The sequence below is a fragment of the Suncus etruscus genome, chromosome 5 (genome assembly GCF_024139225.1).
Source record: "Suncus etruscus isolate mSunEtr1 chromosome 5, mSunEtr1.pri.cur, whole genome shotgun sequence".
NCBI lineage: Eukaryota > Metazoa > Chordata > Mammalia > Eulipotyphla > Soricidae > Suncus > Suncus etruscus.
The window spans coordinates 139,204,848-139,224,263 of record NC_064852.1 but is presented as its reverse complement, the minus strand read 5'-3'; the positions used below and the strand labels follow the sequence as shown (position 1 = coordinate 139,224,263).

The 19,416-nt window shown below is 32.4% G+C and overlaps 1 protein-coding gene across 1 annotated transcript in view; it reads right to left on the bottom strand.

The window, feature by feature from the left end:
* Positions 1–6,713: 6,713 nt before the first annotated feature.
* Positions 6,714–19,416, bottom strand: part of LOC126008710 (60S acidic ribosomal protein P1-like) — a 39,353-nt gene continuing 26,650 nt past the window's right edge. Inside the window, exon 2 of the mRNA XM_049772939.1 lies at positions 6,714–7,033. Coding sequence (XP_049628896.1) covers positions 6,714–7,033 — 320 coding nt within the window. The remainder of the gene's footprint in view (positions 7,034–19,416) is intronic.

The window sequence follows — 19,416 nt, the reverse complement described above, 5'->3', positions numbered from 1 at the left end:
TGTCAATATCAGGTAGGGTATTGTTGACATCAGTATTTGTTCCAACACAGAATCAACTAAGAAGAAAACTTTGATCTATAAGTATAAACTTTAATATGTCATAAATGAGCCAGAGCAGTAGCATAGCCAATAGTAGGGCATTTGCCTTGCATGTGACTGATAGGTTTGATTCTTAACATCCAATATGGTCCGCTAAGCCTGCTAGGAGCAATTTCTGAGTGCAGAGCCAGGCATAACCCCTGAACACTGCCAGGTGTGGCCCAAACCCCCCACCCCAAAATGTCATAAACACATTCTGTTCTCTTTGATGATTGAAACAAGAATAGGGGCAATAATAGATGTTATTTATTAATGATTCCAAAATGATTTTAATAGATAAATGAAAAGCTTTTAGGTGTAAATATATAGTATAGCTATATTAATATATTAATTCCTATTTACAGGCCAATGCTCTATGGCAAATAAAGTTTTTCCCAAACAGTAAACACACAAAAATTGTAAAAATATTAGAGAGGGTTAAATATGAATAATATATAGATAACTAAAGTCTAGATTTTCATTCCTTTCCTTTACCTATATATGTAGTTTTCCTAATGTTATAGAAACCCAGAAAAAAAATACATTCATTGACATACTAGTAAACTTTTTTCAATGTCTATTTATAATGATTCTTACTGTTTTTATTACTAAGGTATAAAACAAAACTAACATTTTTTGTGACAAAACATTTCTCTCTCAAGATAAGCTTTTATTGCCCCAGAGGCCACTTAGTAGTAGCAAACCACACAATGTTTTTCTCACTGTGGAAATTATTGAAGTGGTTCAAAATTCAATGCCCATTGTCAAGAATTAAATAAATTCAGAGACAGTTTAAAAAAATTGTATGCCAGAGGCCCAATTTATTCCCTGGCATCAGAGGTCTGCAGAAGACCACAACAGAACTGAGAGTAGCCCCAAGCATTCCTGAGTAAAGCTCTAAAAAAATATAATGAAACAAATCACTAGATTTACCTTTAATCTTTAACTCTGTTTTACCTAAGAATATTTATTTTTAGATGGTATAGGTGTGTGGATCTCTCAAACTATGCTTAAGAAAATCAGAATTACCCATGTCAATATACAGGACACCCACCTGTTTGTGTATATTTAGGACCAAAGTATAAAGTGTTTTTCAGTGATGTTTGGGGCGCTTCCAAGGAAATATGATGTATTACTGGGTGAAGGTAATCATATGTTATCAGGTATCAAATGCTCAATGCCTCTAATTCTTGTGGCAATATTCCCAGCTCATCGCACATATGTTTTAAAAGCAGAAGGCCTTAATGTAGCTAACATATAAAGGAATGTTTTTTATTCTCCTGAGCTTGTTTTAAGTTTATACTCCAACTCATGACTTTAAAGGAAATATCTAGTAGGACTTTAGTGGCTGTTTTGTTTAATAGAGCTGTAAGTTTGAAATAAGATCCTACGTTGCTTCCAGTGAATAGAGAGACAACAACCTACGTAAGAGATACCTATTTCTTAACAAAATATTTAATTTCATATCTATAATTAGGCTAATCTGTAGTAAAAACTAAACTCTTGAAAACCATAGTAAACTTAGATTCTGGAAGATATTTCAAAATATATGAATGGACACCACAGAAGTAGTCTCCATGTCTGCACCAAGCCAGCTCCATAGACTCACTCTGATTTGAAGAGATATAAAATAAGCTGTGAAAAATCATGATACATCATTATTTCAACTGAAGCTGCAATCTCAAAAGAGGGGATGGTAAAGCCCTGTCCTGCTTTATCCACTCCAGCTGCACACATTACTTGTAACCTCCTCTTTGTCTATGCCCTGCTTCAAAACTCCTCTACTATTCTCTGCAGAGAACAATAAGCCCAAATTTCAGATATCTAATTATTTAGGCTGATATTATCAGGACTTTTTTGGAGTGAATCTAAGCACCAAGTATTTCATAGTCTCATACTTTCAGAAGACCTGGAAACTAAAAATATACCCCATCAAAGCCTTAATATCAGCAATAGTGCTTTGAATTTTTGGATCATGTAAAAACTTAAGTTTTGTTTAATTTGTAATTCTTGTTTGTTTGTTTGTTTGTTTTTATTTAGGGACCACACCCTGGTGACTCTCAGGGTTACTCCTGGATATGCACTCAGAAATTGCTCCTGGCTTGGGGGACCATATGGGACACCAGGGGATTGAACCATGGTCCGTCCTAGGTCAGTGTGTGCAATGCAGACGCTTCGGCCTCTAACTCTTCATTCTTGTAGGAACACAAAAATTTAGATTCTAATGCAAAGTCGAAGTCACTTAATATTCAGAAACAAATAAAACAACAAATGCTTACTAAACTTTCTGACAATGACTTAATGACCTCATTGGAGGATACTATAATTTTTACAATTTTTTTTGTCATTGTACTTTTTTCTTCTCTTCTCTTCCTTATTTTTTCTATTCTTTTAAAAATAATTTTATTCTCAAATCTGAAAACAGAGTACTACAGTCAACTATGTCAACTATGTGATATATGCTATTTAAATAAATTAAATATCTAAAAATTATATAAAAGGAAAATAAATAGAATCTGTTTGTAAATTCATGTCTTCTTATTCAACTCAAATAAAATGCTTTGAAAAAAAATTTAAATTTGAGCTATCTAAATGTAGTAGAGAGGTTAGAATTAAGAAAATATTTTAGATAAGATGAAGGATAATCTTAAGTGTTTTATCTGTTGGGAGGTAAATAGTTCAGAAAGTTTATGAACATATATAAATAAAATATAAATAAGTTTAAGATGAAGGAAAATTATAAACATTTTATCAAGTAATAAAAATTTTGGAATAGAATAAGGGGCTTATTTATGTGAAATTATTGAATTTATGCTAATGAGCAGAAGTATCAGTTTCATCTTGGAGGTCACATGTATGTTATAAAATAGAAAGGTATAATTTTGTTGTAGGTACAATGAACATCATGTCTGATTTTGCTGTAGTCTTTTTAAAAACATAAAAAGATATTATGTTTAGAACTATACATGTACAGATCTATGAGAAGTACAAAGAAATACAAAATTCAAGAGTAAGATGTTTCTTTTAGTGTGTGTGTGGTTTTTGGGTCACACCCAGCAGTGCTCAGGGGTTACTCCTGGCTCCCTGCTCAGAAAATTGCTCCTGGCAGGCACGGGGGATCATATGGGACACCGGGATTCGAACCTATGACCTTCTGCATGAAAGGCAAATGCCCTACCCTCCACTCCTATCTCTCCGCCCCAAGAGTGAGATGTTTCTAAAACAATTTTAATAATGATGTTCATTGACTAAAATTAGGTGTGGCATTTTTTATTTAAATAATAACATAGGGACCATAGTAGCTGAACAAATTAGGAAGGCACTCTCAACAGGATTCTATAAGACAGCCATTTTCCTTAGCTTCCTTTAGTTATTAATCAATTTCAATAGAGAAAAAAAATAATACAGAAAAAGCAAAGACAATGGGAATTTGTTCTTAAAACAGTTCCTTTTCAGTGAAAATTGGTCCAGTCTCATCAAAGGCATAGATAATCAGTTTAGTGTTTAAGCGTTTACTGTTTGTATATGAGTCATACTACATTTTTTCTGCTATAGGAAAACATTTTCTGTTTTTATAGTCAAAATTAGTAAGACTATGTTCCTTATTAAACTAGAATCATAAGATCCTTTTCCTGGGAATTCTAGAAATATGTCTTCTGTCCCACAGACAGTATTATACTGCATTCAACATATGTCTAGTCTAAAAATATACAGTAAACAGTAAAATGTATCAGTCAGTGGGAATGCTCAGAGAGAGAGGAAGTACACAAGAATACAGTATGAGTATCATTTGAGATTATTGCCTCTGAAACCTGATGGGGAATAATAAGGACTATTTTAGATAGAATAGACATAGTGTCAAATAGAAATAACGTATTTTATACTTGAAATTGCACCAAACTATTTCCAAATATATGAAAGGAAATTGTGGGTTGACCAGACAGACAATATCATTTCTCAGGTGTGTCTCATTTTGTTAGACAATTTGTCATTTGTCCACTTAGATTTTTTTCTTTCAAGAAAAGGTTAAATAACCTTTTTTTCACTGACTATTTTTATAATAATATAAAGGGGCTTTTGTCCATATATAGAAATGTTCAAGAATTCCTTGATATGCACTCAGTAATCATTTCTGGTGGTGTTCAGGGGACTATATGGGATGACTAGTATAAACACAGGTTGACAAGTGTAAGCCAAGCACTTTACCCTCTTTACTGACTTTGGCCCCAATCAGATCTACTTTTTTATACTGATTTAAGCATGTTGCTATATGTTTATCCTATGTTTAATCAAAAGAATTATTAGAGCTTTGTATTTTTTTCTAAATTTAACTGTCTTCAAAGAATTATATGAGCTCAGTTCAAGAGTAAGACTTAGCAAAGATGAATGAGTTAATTGAAATTTCTTCTCTTTATACAAGATATATGTGAGAAGACTTACAAAATAAGATTGTTCTTAAATGTGTTAATCATTTAAAATTAAGAGTAAAGATCTGTGTCAAATACTAAATTATATATCCAACCATGATAAGTTTTTGGTCATTTTATTCAATCTGATGTGGTTACCGCTTCTTTCATCATCATTTCCTAACAGGTTTCTAACCCTTCTAAACCTGCTCTTATATCTACTGCTTATATTTTTAAAGATATAGTTATTTTCTAGAATAAGTCTATCTTTAAACTAATATCCTTCCTATAAATATTTTTAGTATTTTTGTTTGTTTGTTTGTTTTGAGGGGTTGTGTCACACCCAGCAGCACTTGCCACAAAGAATGCAGGTGTGCGGTTAGAGCAGAGAAGAATCCATTATTACAATAGTAGTTGAAAATGATCACTATGAATCAAGAACTGATTGCTGAAAGGAGTTAAAGTGATGTGCATGGTACCAATTCAGTAAGCATTAAGAAAATAACAGTATACGAAAGGAGAAAAGGAAAGAGAGAGAAATGAAAGAAAGATATAGGTAAGAAAAACGTTTGCCATAGATTCAGGCAAGTGGTAGGACAAGAAGAAAATGGGATATAGGTGGTACTAAATGTGCACTAGTTGAAGGGATGGGTGTTAGACATTGTAGGACTGAAACTCTATCCTAAATAACTGTGTAATTATCTCATGGTAGTTAACTTAAAGTATTTATTAATGAAAAAAAAAGAAAATGACAAAGAGTACAGTATGGATATTTGCAGCATTAAAGAAAAAAAAATTAACTTTAACAGATTGGAAGTGAAAGTAAGCGGATGAAGACACTTGCTTTGCATGGATTTGACCCACAAAACCACATATGCTCTTTCTTCCAGCCCCATCAGGAGTGATCCCTGAGCACTGACAAATGGTTCCCCCTTTTTTTTTCCAACAAAAAGAGGCGTACATAATAACTGTTCAAAATAATTTCAAATGTTTCTGTGGTGTTCAGTTTGTGGTACTTCCAGTTAGAAGCAAGATCTGAGGAAGAAGATAACGATGCTTGACCTGAGCACTTGACATTAGCACAGAAATGTCACTACCATCAGCATAACTATGCCTTCCTAATAACACAGTTACAACAAAAAGCTAAGGCACTTTGACTAAAGTTGCTCTAGGATTTTTTATTTCTGAATATTTGATGTCAATCCAAGAAGATTGATTTACCTTCAGGGAAAACATAAAACATTATTTTCTATTGAAGTCATTTGAAGTTCTTTTTTTCATTAGAGTTACTTAAAATCAGTTCTCAGAAGGACAAAACTTTTTTTGATTTAGTAGCTATTATTTGTGCTATATAATTTGAGAGAGCAAGTTGGAAAATAGGAGTGAATATCTATGTACCTAGAGAATTATGCTAAAAAATACTAACTCTGTGATGATAGCTCATAAAAATAAAATTCAAAACATATACCAAGAAGAAAATTGTATAAATAATTTTAAAAGTCAGGATAGGTATACTGATCAATAATAAATCAATATATTCCTTCTTTTTTGGTATCTTTTCTAAATAGTGTACTATATGAAATAAAAATCTATGAAGATTGAGTCTAGTTATAGTTTAGCTTATATGAAAACAATTTATCTATGATGTGATACTTTGTCTATTTTCATTAGTTTTTTTAATAGGAGTACATAATATTAATAAGGCATTAGTACAAACACTAAAGGCAATGTTTTATTAAAATTATTTTTGTAGATAATAAAATTATTTTATTAATAAAGGATGCTTAATTATGTTATTTAAATTTAGCTATCATGTTAATTTTTTCACCTTTAAGTATCATATTTTTTATATTTTAGCTATCTCTTTTATATTATGAAATTGTTTCCATTATCTTGTGTATAGTAATTGAAGTGAAGAATTTAATTACCTATATAAATTAATAAATAACAATAACAAAGTTCTAAAATTGTTGTACATTTTACATATAACTCATGTCATCCTATAATTCAACAGTTTGTTTATGAGGAAAAATAATAATATTTGTAGATTTTCCTATAATGACAATGATACCTCTTCTACAGCATCAAAAGTACCTTAAAAAGAATAACAGTTTACAAAGTTTGGTTTTCTGAAGTGAATCTAAGATTAAATTTTTTTTTGAGTTCACCTTTTTATTGAACTTGTTACCAAAAAGCTTAGTCAAAAAGACCAAAACCCATATATCATCATCAGATGATATTCCTCAGTTTCTTCTTTTTTTTTGCTTCCACTTTCTTCTCAGCTGGTGCAGCAGCAGCAGTGGGTGCAGGGCCACCGGCAGAGGCAGCACCTGGTGCTGGGGCAGGTCCATCAGCCCCCACATTGCAGATCAGACTCCCAATGTTGACATTGGCCAGGGCTTGGCAAACAGGCCGGCCAGAGGGCTCCACGTTGACGACGGCCGCTTTGATCAGGGTGTTGATTTTGTCCTCCGTGACGGTGACTTCATCGTCCTGCAGGATGAGCGCCGAGTAGATACAGGCGAGTCCCGAGATGGAGGGAGCGAGAGCTGAATGAAAAGAAATGGACACTGCCGGGCGTGGTGCTAGTCGCCGGATAAAGTGAGGGCCTCACCCCAACGTGGCCTTAGCTCCCTTGGAAGGACTGGGCACCTTGGCGGCAGCTGCGGAAAGGGGGCTAGATTAAATTTTAATTTAACATTAATCAAAGATAAGGGTAGCAATTAAAATTAAACATATTAGATTAAATCCATTTAATTAGCCAAAATTATTTAAATTAAACCTGAAAAATAGTTAAATTTTAATATTTTGTGGCCAATAAAGTGATACAGTGGGCAAGGGACTTGCTTGCCTTGCATGCTGCCAAATCAGATTTGATCTTCAGTATCATAAAAGTCCTATGAACTCTGATCAAGGAATTCCTGAGCATAGAGAAAGCAATAAACCCTGAGTTGTGTATTTTCAATCCCACCCACATTTAAAAATATATTTTACATTGAACCAACATATGATACTGGTTACAAAGTTGATTATGACTGTTTTGTGATGCAACATCCCAACAACCATTCCTTTACAAGTGTACACTTCTCACCAACAATATCTCTATTTTCCCTCCCACCCCTCTACCATGCCTGCCCCAATGTAAAAATTTTCTTCCTTTTTTTTTTTCTTTTTCTATTTCTTCCTTTTTTCTTTTTATGCATTGTGATTTGCAATATTGTTACTGAAAGGAGTATCATGAATATCACTTTACTACCAGTACACGAGTTCTTGTCCAGAGTAATTGTTTCCAAATAACAAAGTGTTTTATTTATTTATTTATTTATTTATTTTTGGTTTTGGGGCCACACCCCGTTTGATGCTCAGGGGTTACTCCTGGCTATGCGCTCAGAAATCGCCCCTGCTTGGGGGGACCATATGGGACGCCAGGGGATAGAACCACTGTCCTTCCTTGGCTAACGCTTGCAAGGCAGACACCTTACCTCTAGCGCCACCTTCCCGGCCCCAAATAACAAAGTGTTTTAATATAATTAATTGTAGTCTCTGAAAGTGTAGGGTCATTGATCATTCAAAAATATATTTTAATTGAATTATGTATAAAATATATTATTGGTTTTATAGAAGTAAAAATATAAAATAATAAATAAAGGTTTAAACCTTGTGTATTTCTAAATAAGAAAATAGGTCAACTGTAACTTGTCATTGGTCCTTTTTTTCAAATCTTAGTTTCTCCAAATAATCAACTTTGTTGAAAGAAAGCTAGATATGTCTTCATAATATAATATTCGGTGCAGAATATAGTGGTAAAAAGTAGAGCATTTATTTCAGGTTATATTTTATGTGCACACCAATATAGAGTATATTATCTACCAATTGCCTTATATTGTCAAATTTACCAGTTGTGCTTTCATTTTACTATTAAAATGCAATAAAATAGCTAAAGCTTTATTTTAAACAAAATGGTAGCTTAATCAAATTTGTTGGTATTTTTATGTTAGGGCCACACATGACAGAGCTCAGGAACTCTTTCTGGCTCTGAAGTGGTCTGGTTTTCAAGGAACCTATGTCAATGTTCGTATATTTTAACCTAGATTGGCTGTGTATAAGACAAGTACCTTAAGTTCTGTTTTATCTCTCCAGCCCTTTAACATGCAAATTATATCTAAACATTAGCTACCTGTGATTTTAGTTCTATCAATGTTTTAATTTATTGAATAGTATTATGCTCAATATTGAATAAATAAAATAAGGTAACCTTTTCATTCCTTTTACATTACCTACAAGAACTCACAAAACGGAAAAGATAAATCTAATAAAAAAAGTATCTAAATTGTCCTTTGATTTTATTTTTAATAAATTACTAAAACCTAATAGTTTTTGTATAGTAGAACATTTGAGATTTTATATTTGTGAATTTTGACTTTCTATAATAAACACTTTTAGATCCCACTTTTATATTATTGGGATATATTAAAAGTGTACTCGAAGTTACATACTCAAACCTTACATTTTAAAGGTGAAAAGTCTTCATTATACAAAGCTTTGCATTTTAATTAATGTCAAACGTAAGAATCACGTTAATAAATGTTGTGTATCATTTGGAAAAAATGAAATGCATGTTGGTCAACATTTTTCTTGTTGTAAAAATGTCCTTATCATTTTTTATAAGTGAGACAGGACTACACCAGATAAATAAAAAACACACTTAATAAGAAAGGACTGGGCTTCTTGTTTTCTAAAGAACGGAAGATGCATGATGACAATCAGTACCAAAGCTCCTTCCCAGAATCTTCTACTCAAAAGGACTACTGACATTTTATCAAGACTAAAAGATGGTTAGTAAAAGTAAATGTGTCACATATAACTTATTTAGCTTGGTACCTGTGAAGCCTAGAGCAGAAGGGACTTCATTTTGTTGACACAATGTTAAGTTTCCATTTAAGGCTAACAAGGCTCCTTCCATTTACAGGCTGAGTTTCTATCCCAACAATAATCACACAGACCCCAACGCCGTATACACCATAATATACTGTCCTAAACATCTAACCATAAGAGGACATGGTGAAACACCCTAAGAAACAGCCAATTAAATTAAAAGTCAAGACCTTTTGATTCTAGCCTTAAATAAACTGGCTTGTGACTCACAAGGGGAAATTGCCTCCTGTTGGAGGTGGCCCTGATTGGCCAGTGTCTAGCTTGTTGGCTGATAGAATAAAGCTTTGCTTTGCTTTATTTTAATGATATGGTCTTATACTTTGACACTGGACCCTAAAAGTACCAACTTCCAAAATAAATAAAAGTCCATAACCTAGTTCCAGGCAGATTTTTCATAATATCTTCCATCACTTGCAAATTATTTATGTATATGTTTTTTTCCTGGAGCATGAGATATTCGCATCCATTACTATCTACTTCTGACAGAATCAGAGATGTCACCAATCTGAAAACTGGGGAACTGAAATAAAGAGTCAAGCTGACTTCTACATTATCATTTGTATGTTCTGACAATGAACGCCTTCACCAACATCATCTCTGTGCAACTGATAACAGCGACTCCATTTTGGAATGCTGAGAACTGACCTTTCCTCTAAGATCCAGCTGAAAAAATGACTCCTAGTCTATCAGTCTTATTTATGATGGAGCTGGATCCTGGCAGTGAGAAAACAGAGATGCTGATATGAGCGCACTTTTCCTGGGAGGTAGCCTGCCAGCCTGCCAGGAGAGGGCAAAACCTTTAATCAGGTCTAGATGTTCAAGCCTTATTGTAACCACCTGCAACTGACTTCTAGGAAGATGAGGGTAATTAAAGGAAACAGCCTTGAGAAATAAAATAAAGTGTGGCAAAAGTGTTTGAGGAGTGAGACAGCAATTATTATAATAAATATTTCTTTCTTATTTAAAAAATCATAATCATTTTGACTGTTTTGGGGTCTTGTTTGGGGGGCACTGTTCACTGTGCTCAGGGCTTAATCCTATGCAGAGTGATCACTTCTGGCGACTTCTCTGTGATTCTAGGGAATGAGATGCATAGCAGTGTGCAAGGCTTTAATCCCTGTCCTAGCTCTTTTGTCTTATAGGACTAATGCTCTTGAGTAGATATACCTCTCAACATTCTCTAAATAACATACTATTCTAAATATTCTAAATTTCTAATTATTCTAAACATTATCTAAATCTAAATGACCTAGTTTTCCTCATTTCCTTTAATCTAGCCTTGAGTCAGGGAGTCCTGAATTGCTATCAATAAGACATTGAAGAGTTCTTTTTTTTTCATCTCTCTCTTTTTATTCCTTTTAAAAGCACTGTTGCTTGTTAGCCACTTATCCCTACTTAAGGATCTTAATTACAGCTATTTATATAAAACAATTTATGCAAGTATACACAACCAAATAAGACTTTCAAAAGCATTCTCAGGAGAAAATTGATATGCCATTCACACAAGCTTCTGTATTATCTTAGAATAACTAAAATCTTTGTAGGGGTACTTAATGTTTGCCTTAGTGGTTCTGCCTAGGCAGTAAAAATATAAATTATGGATGGCTCTTTTGCAGCTGAAAATTCCCACCCACTCAGCACCAGTCCCTGCCACCTCCAGATAGAATACTTAATCACTTACTACATAACAGATTTGCCCTCAAGAAATGTTTTTAAAGGATATTAGTAGAAGGAACTTGGCATACAGGTGGAGGGCAGTTTCCAATTTCCAATGTTGAAACACTGGAAATATGAAAGAGCAATATTGGTACTGTTTTAATATAATAAGTATAAATTATTTAAAAATTAAAGTTATATTGGGGCTGGAGCAGTGGTGCACCATGGAGGGCATTTGCCTTGCACATGGCTGACCCAAGATGGACCATGGTTTGATCCCCAGCGTCCCATATTGTCCCCCAAGCCAGGAGTGATTTCTGAGCACAGAGCCAGGTGTAAACCCTGAGCATCATCGGGTGTGGACCAAAAATTTTAAAGTTATATTGTTATTCTATACAGAACCCTAGGGTCTTCTTTGAAGGTAATGCTTTGAACAAATTCTGGGGAATTTTAAAGTGAGCACCTTCACTTTGATGCATTTAAACTGTAGAATGTGACTTTGATATGGGTTAAAATCAACTTAAAATTTAGAACAGAATACATTATATATAGACTGAAAAGAAAGGTAATAAATCAAACTCTCTAATAAATTTCCTTAGCATGTAGATATAAACATTTCCTCCACTAATTTTGCTTTTATCAATTAATTTTTATAAATGATATGTTTTTAGTGTAAACATACATTTTGGGAGTCTGGAGTGATAGTACAGAAAGTAAGACATAGCAGGGTCATGTTTGATTTGTCATCACTTCATAGGGTACCCTGAGCACTTCCAGAAATGATCCTTATAGGCAGAATCTGTAATAAACCCTGAGTTATTTTAGATGTGATATTCCCAGAATAATATATATGTAATTTATATGTAGAAAACAATATAGTCTAATATAAAATGCTAATTTTAATTTTGTATCTCCTAAGATTCAAAATTGAAAACATCTGCTCTATATTCAGTGCAAAAAAATACTTGCATTACCTTATTAAAAATCACTTGCGGGCCCGGAGAGATAGCACAGCGGTGTTTGCCTTGCAAGCAGCTGATCCAGGACCAAAGGTGGTTGGTTCAAATCCCGGTGTCCCATATGGTCCCCCGTGCCTGCCAGGAGCTATTTCTGAGCAGACAGCCAGGAGTAACCCCTGAGCACCGCCGGGTGTGGCCCCAAAACAAAAAACAAACAAAAAATCACTTGCCTTAGATATGGCAATAAGGAATCAGGTAGGGTTGTGTGTGTGTGTGTGTGTGTGTGTGTGTGTGTGTGCGCGCGCATGCGTGCGTGCGTGTGTGCGTGTTTGTGTGTGTGTAGTTTAATCTATACTACTAAAAGTTTATTCCTGACTCTATGGCTTAGAATTAGTCCTAGAACTGCTCAGAAGAGCATATGATGCTGTGGTAGGGATCTAAATAAGGTTGACTATATGCAAAGCAATTACTCTAACTTATTTATTTCTTTTTCTTTAAGGTATAAAACAGTTAACATAAAATTAGATGTGCTCATGAGATTTGTAAGAAATCTTTGCATAGAAAGAGTGATGGTCAAACATGGGGGTCAAAGAGATAACATGGAGGCAAGGCATTTTCCTTGTATGCAGAAGGATGGTGGTTCAAACCCCAGTATCCCATATGGTTCCCTGAGCCTGCCAGGAACAATTTCTGAGCATAGAGCCAGGAGTAACCCCAGTGCTCTGCTGGGTGTGACCCAAAACTGAAAAAAAAAAAAACAAAAAAAAAAAGAATGATGATCAAATACTAAATTTTCAGGTTTTATGGATCAACATTTTAATAGAAGATACCAATGTTTATTTAGTAAGATACAAAATCCAAATATGAATAATTCTAAAATTTTTTAAAAATTTGTTTTGGGGCCGGCGAAGTGGCGCTAGAGGTAAGGTGTCTGCCTTGCAAGCGCTAGCCAAGGAAGGACCGCGGTTCGATCCCCTGGTGTCCCATATGGTTCCCCCAAGCCAGGGGCAATGTCTGAGCACTTAGCCAGGAGTTACCCCTGAGCATCAAACGGGTGTGGCCCGAAAAACCAAAAAAAATTTTTTGTTTTGATTCATCTTCGTGAAAGTAGAGTTATAAAACTATCATGTGCACTCTCCTGTGTCTGACATTCTCTTCAAGTGCACATGAGGTGGAAGTTTATTATATTGGGTTGGAGTTAATATTCAAAATATGCAAACATTGCATACAGCACAACATCATCAAAACAAAATGGGCAGATTACTCGAATGTGCACTTCTCCAAACAAAGACATACAGAAGGCCCATACACAAATTAAGTAACTGAAGTTATTAAACAGAAAAAATACTTAAGCTATGAAGAGTATCACAATTCTAAGAGGGAGAAAATAAGAAGGCTTAAGAATTTAACTGAAGTAGTCAATTTTATAGGGGTTATCATACAACTTATTACTTCAACAAAATATATGTACATAATGAGGTATGAAGCACTATTCTCCAAATTATATAGTGTTGATACCAATCACTAAATTTTGAAGTGACTTTAGAAACAATCAATAAAAAAGTCAATAAAATATTTGCTTATTTTCTTAGCTATTTTTTATTTCTTTATTTTTCTTATGGTATTTAACTTGATCATAACAAATAATAAACTTTTTATTCCAGGTTATTTGTATTTCATTTAAATTATTTTATTGTATTTTTTATTTGTATTGCTTTTATTATATTTTAATTATTATTTTATTGTTTTACTCTATTTTATTGTATTGTACTTGAATTATTATTTTATGCTTTTCATTTTTGTTCTTCTTTATATATGTAGTCTCTTTTAGCTATACAGTACTTGATTACCTTTTAGGAAGTTATTATATAGTTTTATATTACATAACTATATAAATTTAAACATAAAATATAATTATTTATATTTACGAATTGTATTAAATATTATATTATATAATAAATTATATATTTATTACACTTTAGGAAGTTACAATGTTTTGTTTTATATTATATGATTATATATATTATATAGTTCCACGAACTTCCATCTTTCTTGATCATTATGTAGGAAATGTCTACTGGGTTTGGTCATGAATTAAATGACATTCTGAGAACACTGCCACCTTGTGGTTAGTTTCTGCACCAAGTTCCTTCCAGTCCATGACTTAATAAGCTCAAGATGTAACTAATCAAATGCGAATTTCTACATTAAGAGCTATTGATATTAGAAACATTAAGATAATAGTTGATTATTCAATATGAATGTAAAATCTCAGTGTTGAAGAGAACAAGAAATGCCTATAAAAAGTTTTTCTTTTGTAGAATACAGTTATTTAGTGTCCTCAGTAGAAACTCAGAATACGTATCTAAATATAAGACATTTGTAGAGTTCTAAGATCTGTGCAATAACAGTAATAACCAATGCTTATTTAAAAGTTACTTCTTGTAAAGTAATGTAATAAATTCATATAATATTTCAGTCTCTGTGAAAAGTCTCTCTCTGACCCTCTTATCTGTTTCTCTTTCTTTTCTCACCCACTATATACTTATGCTCATCTTAACACTGTATATATATATATATATACATATATACATATACATATTTACCTATATAATAATAATGTGCATAGAAAGGTGATGCTACTATCTTAAAAATCTACAAAATTATTTTTAAATATCCAACTATACTATACCTATAAATATACATATAGGACAATGTTGAGCTGGTTTGATTTTTTCTAGGGGCCACATTGGGATATTCAAGACTTTCTCATGATTCTGTTTTCCTTACATATGTAGTACATATGTAACCATATGTAGTACTGGAATCAAGCCAGATTCCTCACATGAGAGGTAAGTGCCTAATCCATCATTCTGGCTCTAGATATTTGTGACTTCATAGTAGTAATTTATACACCTCTGGGTAGTGTTTATTGCATTGCTATCCTTCAGTTTCAATTCTTAAACATGACCTTTACAACTGGTATGTATTTCTACATAACATGCATTGATGCGGATGCATCTATACATATGGAGGTAAATAACTTCTGTTCAAATCTCAAATTAACTTTTTGTATATAGGCTGAATTTAGCTTTTCATATATGTGATCTTAAATTTTATAACTAAAATTTATTTGTAACAATTTCTTTTCATTTTTTATAAGAATAAGCTCTTCCCTATCTCATGAAAGAGCTAAATAATAAAATTTGTATTAAGTTCTAGGCTTATGACCTGAAATTAGTTTTGTTCTGTTTTGTTTTAGGGTCACACCCAGCAGTGCTCAGGGGCTACTCCTAGCCCTATGTTCAGAAATCACCCCCGGGCAGGCTCGGAGGACCATATGGGAGGCTGGGATTCGAACCACTGTCCTTCTGCATGCAAGGCTAACGCCCTACCTCTGTGCTATTTCTGTGGCCCTTACTACCTGAATTTTAAGTTCATTATTTTGTTAACTGAGTATGGTAAAAAAAGAAAGCAAAAGAAAATAAACCTAAAAGTATAACATTCTGTATCAATTTTTATATAATATATTTATTTAAGCACCATGATTACAAACATATTTGTAGTTGGGTTTCAATTATAAAGAACACCTCCTATTCACCAATGCAACCTTCCCACCATCAACACTACTTCTAAAAGGATATAAAAAAATTGACAAATCTACTAAAAATAAATTGTTATTGACTTTTCATTCACAGAGCCTAATTAATGGTTATTAGTAATTGTTCATTATAACCTCTGTTAGAGAATTAACTAAGTCTTGGGTAATCTTGTTAAATATTGTTCCAGGAGACTATTGAAAGGGCATACAACAATATTTTTCTTCTATATCAAATAGATAATATCTGGGTCAGACAGATATTACAGGGATCAAGCAGCCAAAATTACTTCTGTCATTGACTCTGCATACTTTCCTCCAATCACTTCCTGGAGTGAACACTGAGCACATATCCAGCAGTAATTACCACCAGTGTGCATTTCTAACAAATTGATAACTTTTTTTTAGCAATTCCATTTTATTTTCTTAATATTTAAAGATATTTCTATCATTCTAATAAAATAATGCTCTATTTAGGACTGAATTTCTTCATTTATCACCACACTCTTAATTTACACTCTTAATATTTTTCTATGTATGACTTTAAGTTTTTTAATTAATAGAAGCAATATTTACTACTATCATCATCATTATTAATATTTTTACCTTGACTACTGTTACAGTAAAAGAAAAAACTTCAAACAATCATCCTATATCAATTTCAGTAACAGAAACATGTATAAAAGTATTGTTTTAAAACAACATTTTCTATATATTTTTAGTTAACAGCCATAGGATATGATAACATTTCATGTGAGAATCTTATTTTTTGTTTTCATTTTTGTTTGTTTGGGAGGGGGACAACACCTGGTGATGCTCAGGGGTTACTTTTGACTATGCACTCAGAAACACTCCTGGCTTGGTGGACCATAGGGGATGCCGGGGGATCGAACCACGGTCTGTCCTAGACTAGCGTCTGCAAGGCTTACCTCCAGCGCCACCACTCCAGCCCCTAATACAATATTTTTGTTGTGAATACATTAATTCTAGAAATAAATTTTGTTTGAAAAATCTTATTTTTTATATATTTTTATTTAACAGTCATGGGATATGATAATATTGTATGTGAAAATCTTATAATTCAATATTTTTATTGTGACTACATTAATTCTAGGAATAAAACTTTATTTGAAAACCCTTATAAGTCTTTACTTCAGTTAAAACTCTAATGCATCCATTTTTGCAAAAGTGGTTAAAACGTAATATAATATTAATGTCTATTTATATGAATAGTATAATTTGAGTATGATTATATTTATTTTTACATAGATAAGTCAAGAGTTTGCAGTCAGTATATTAATCTCTTCATAGTTGTATTTAATGTGTTGATAGTAAATTCGTGTTCATATGGATGCAAGAAATAGTTTACTGACAGTCCTCTTTATCCTAGTCTTAACTCTCTTTAATTTTCATAGAGTGGTTTTTATTTCTGATGTCAGCAAATGTGTCATTGCACTTCACTAAAGTCTCACCAGGGATGCCAGGATGTGCCAACAGGACACATTAATTTCCGGGAATTGTATCAAGGTCTTACTAAGGTTATCAGGAATTGCTAACAACCAGAAAATTATGTGATCAGTTTATATTGGTACTTCTAATTTCAAATAAATCTTAACTGACTAGAATTCAAGACAGTCTTATTAAAATGCATAACTCTGTGTAAATGACCAATCACAAACAAGCATTGAATTTTATTAATACATCATTTTCCCACAAGTTTTAATGTATTGATTGTGTTATTTAGGTATAAATTAGGACACTCAGTGAGCAAAAATGTAAAGAACATTTAATAGTATTTATTTAATGTTAATTAATATTCTTGAATATAAAATGAGTTCATTGTTTTAAAAGAAAGATTTTTCTATTCACAAAATTGAAATGTAAATATTTAACTTATCTTGTTAATTTAGGATTAAACTCAAAGCCCCATGAAGTGATATTATTTTCTTTAAATATCAAAGCTTTTATGAAAAGTAAAATGCACAAATTTATCAAAAGAAAAATGGAATTTTAAATTTTTCTTTCTAATATATTTTTGAAATGATAAAAGTCAAGGAACAACATGATGATACATATGCTTATTTTCTTAGTAGTGAAATAAATATAGTTAATACTAAATATACATTTATACCAATTGTAAAATTTATAAAATTACTAAGGTAATTATTTTTTTTATCCCTTTTCCCTCCAGTTATAGGGGACCTCTGGAAAAACTATCAAGAGATTAGAGGCAGGTATGCATTTTCAGAAAGTTCTTTCTAAGAATACTAAGGTAATTATTATAAATAACATAAATTCCTTCTCTATTTGTAGATACACTTACTAGTAAGTGAGAATATTTTTTAATATAACTGATATAATTTTATCTTACAATTATTTACTCTAAAATACTATTATGCACTTAATATAATTATTTTATACTACTATATTCACTTAATATGCTATTATTGTAATATACATAACAGTAATGTAAACAGAAATATTAATTTGTTGTTAATTAGTTAAAATATTAATTAATTAATAATAAATTAATATTTCTGTTTAAATTACTGTTATGTTGACTAGAAATATATTAATATAGGCAGACTTTCAAAATATTTACTATGATGAATTATTGAATACTAGAAAGTGACACTTCAGAAATACATTATTTGAGTTTAATTTAACACTGTACCTAGTTCACATAGATCAAATTAAAATGATTCAGCAGCTGTATTAGAAAATTATCTCTCAAGGATCCGGGATAATTATCAGAACTTTCCACTGAACACTCTACAGAGTGTAAGTCATTTCAATTATTCTCAAAAGTATTCAAGGTGAAAGGCAAAAAGTAAGATGCTTCTGCTTATGTAGTTGCAAAAATTCTGACATATTAACAGAAGTTATAGCCAATGTAAGAAAGGGAATGCTAGTCAAGGCCATTTGAATTATTGTATAAAAGTATTTTCTTAGGGGCCGGAGAGATAACATGGAGGTAAAGCGTTTGCCTTTCTTGCAGAAGGATGGTGGTTCGAATCTCAGCATCCCTTATGGTCCCCCATGCCTGCCAGGGGCAAATTCTGAGCGCAGAGCCAGGAGTAAACCCTGGGTGATGCTGGGTGTGACTCAAACCCCCCCAAAAGTTCTTATATCATTTATAATATTTTATTGTTATTTAGTGATTATTATTTGGATTTTGTTTGTTTTTTGGTGGCCCATGCCTGAGGTGATTGTGTTCTTAGAGATTCATATTATGTCAGGAATCAAACACACACATGAAAAACATGTGTTCCAGCCCTTAGAGCTATCTTAAAGTCCTGAACCATCATTTTGTAAGTAAAGAGAATCATAAATAATAAAAACAGAATACTGAATAATTTGGTACTGAATATTTTGTAAACATATTTCAAAAGCACCTTTTCAGGTGAATGTTTTAAGTCCCTAAAGTTACTTGTATAGAGCTATATTAAGAGCTGTAGGCAATCTTTAATGATAAAATTTTGATAGCCTAGCACTGTTAGTTACCAATGGTTTAATTAATAGTGCTGTATCCAAAATTATAGCATTTATATGTAACTTGAATTCATAGCACAGTTCAAATCATTCAAAAGGTGATTCATTTGCATTTTCATCTATAAAAGCAGATTATGAAATAAAGCCATTTTAATACCACACTCCATTTTCATCTGTTCTATAACTGTTTTAGTTTGTCTTTTGATAATATTGAAAAAAATCGTTATTAAATAATATAAGGTGGGAGAAAATGAGCAATCATTGACTGGTATGAAATAATATCTCATTGTTT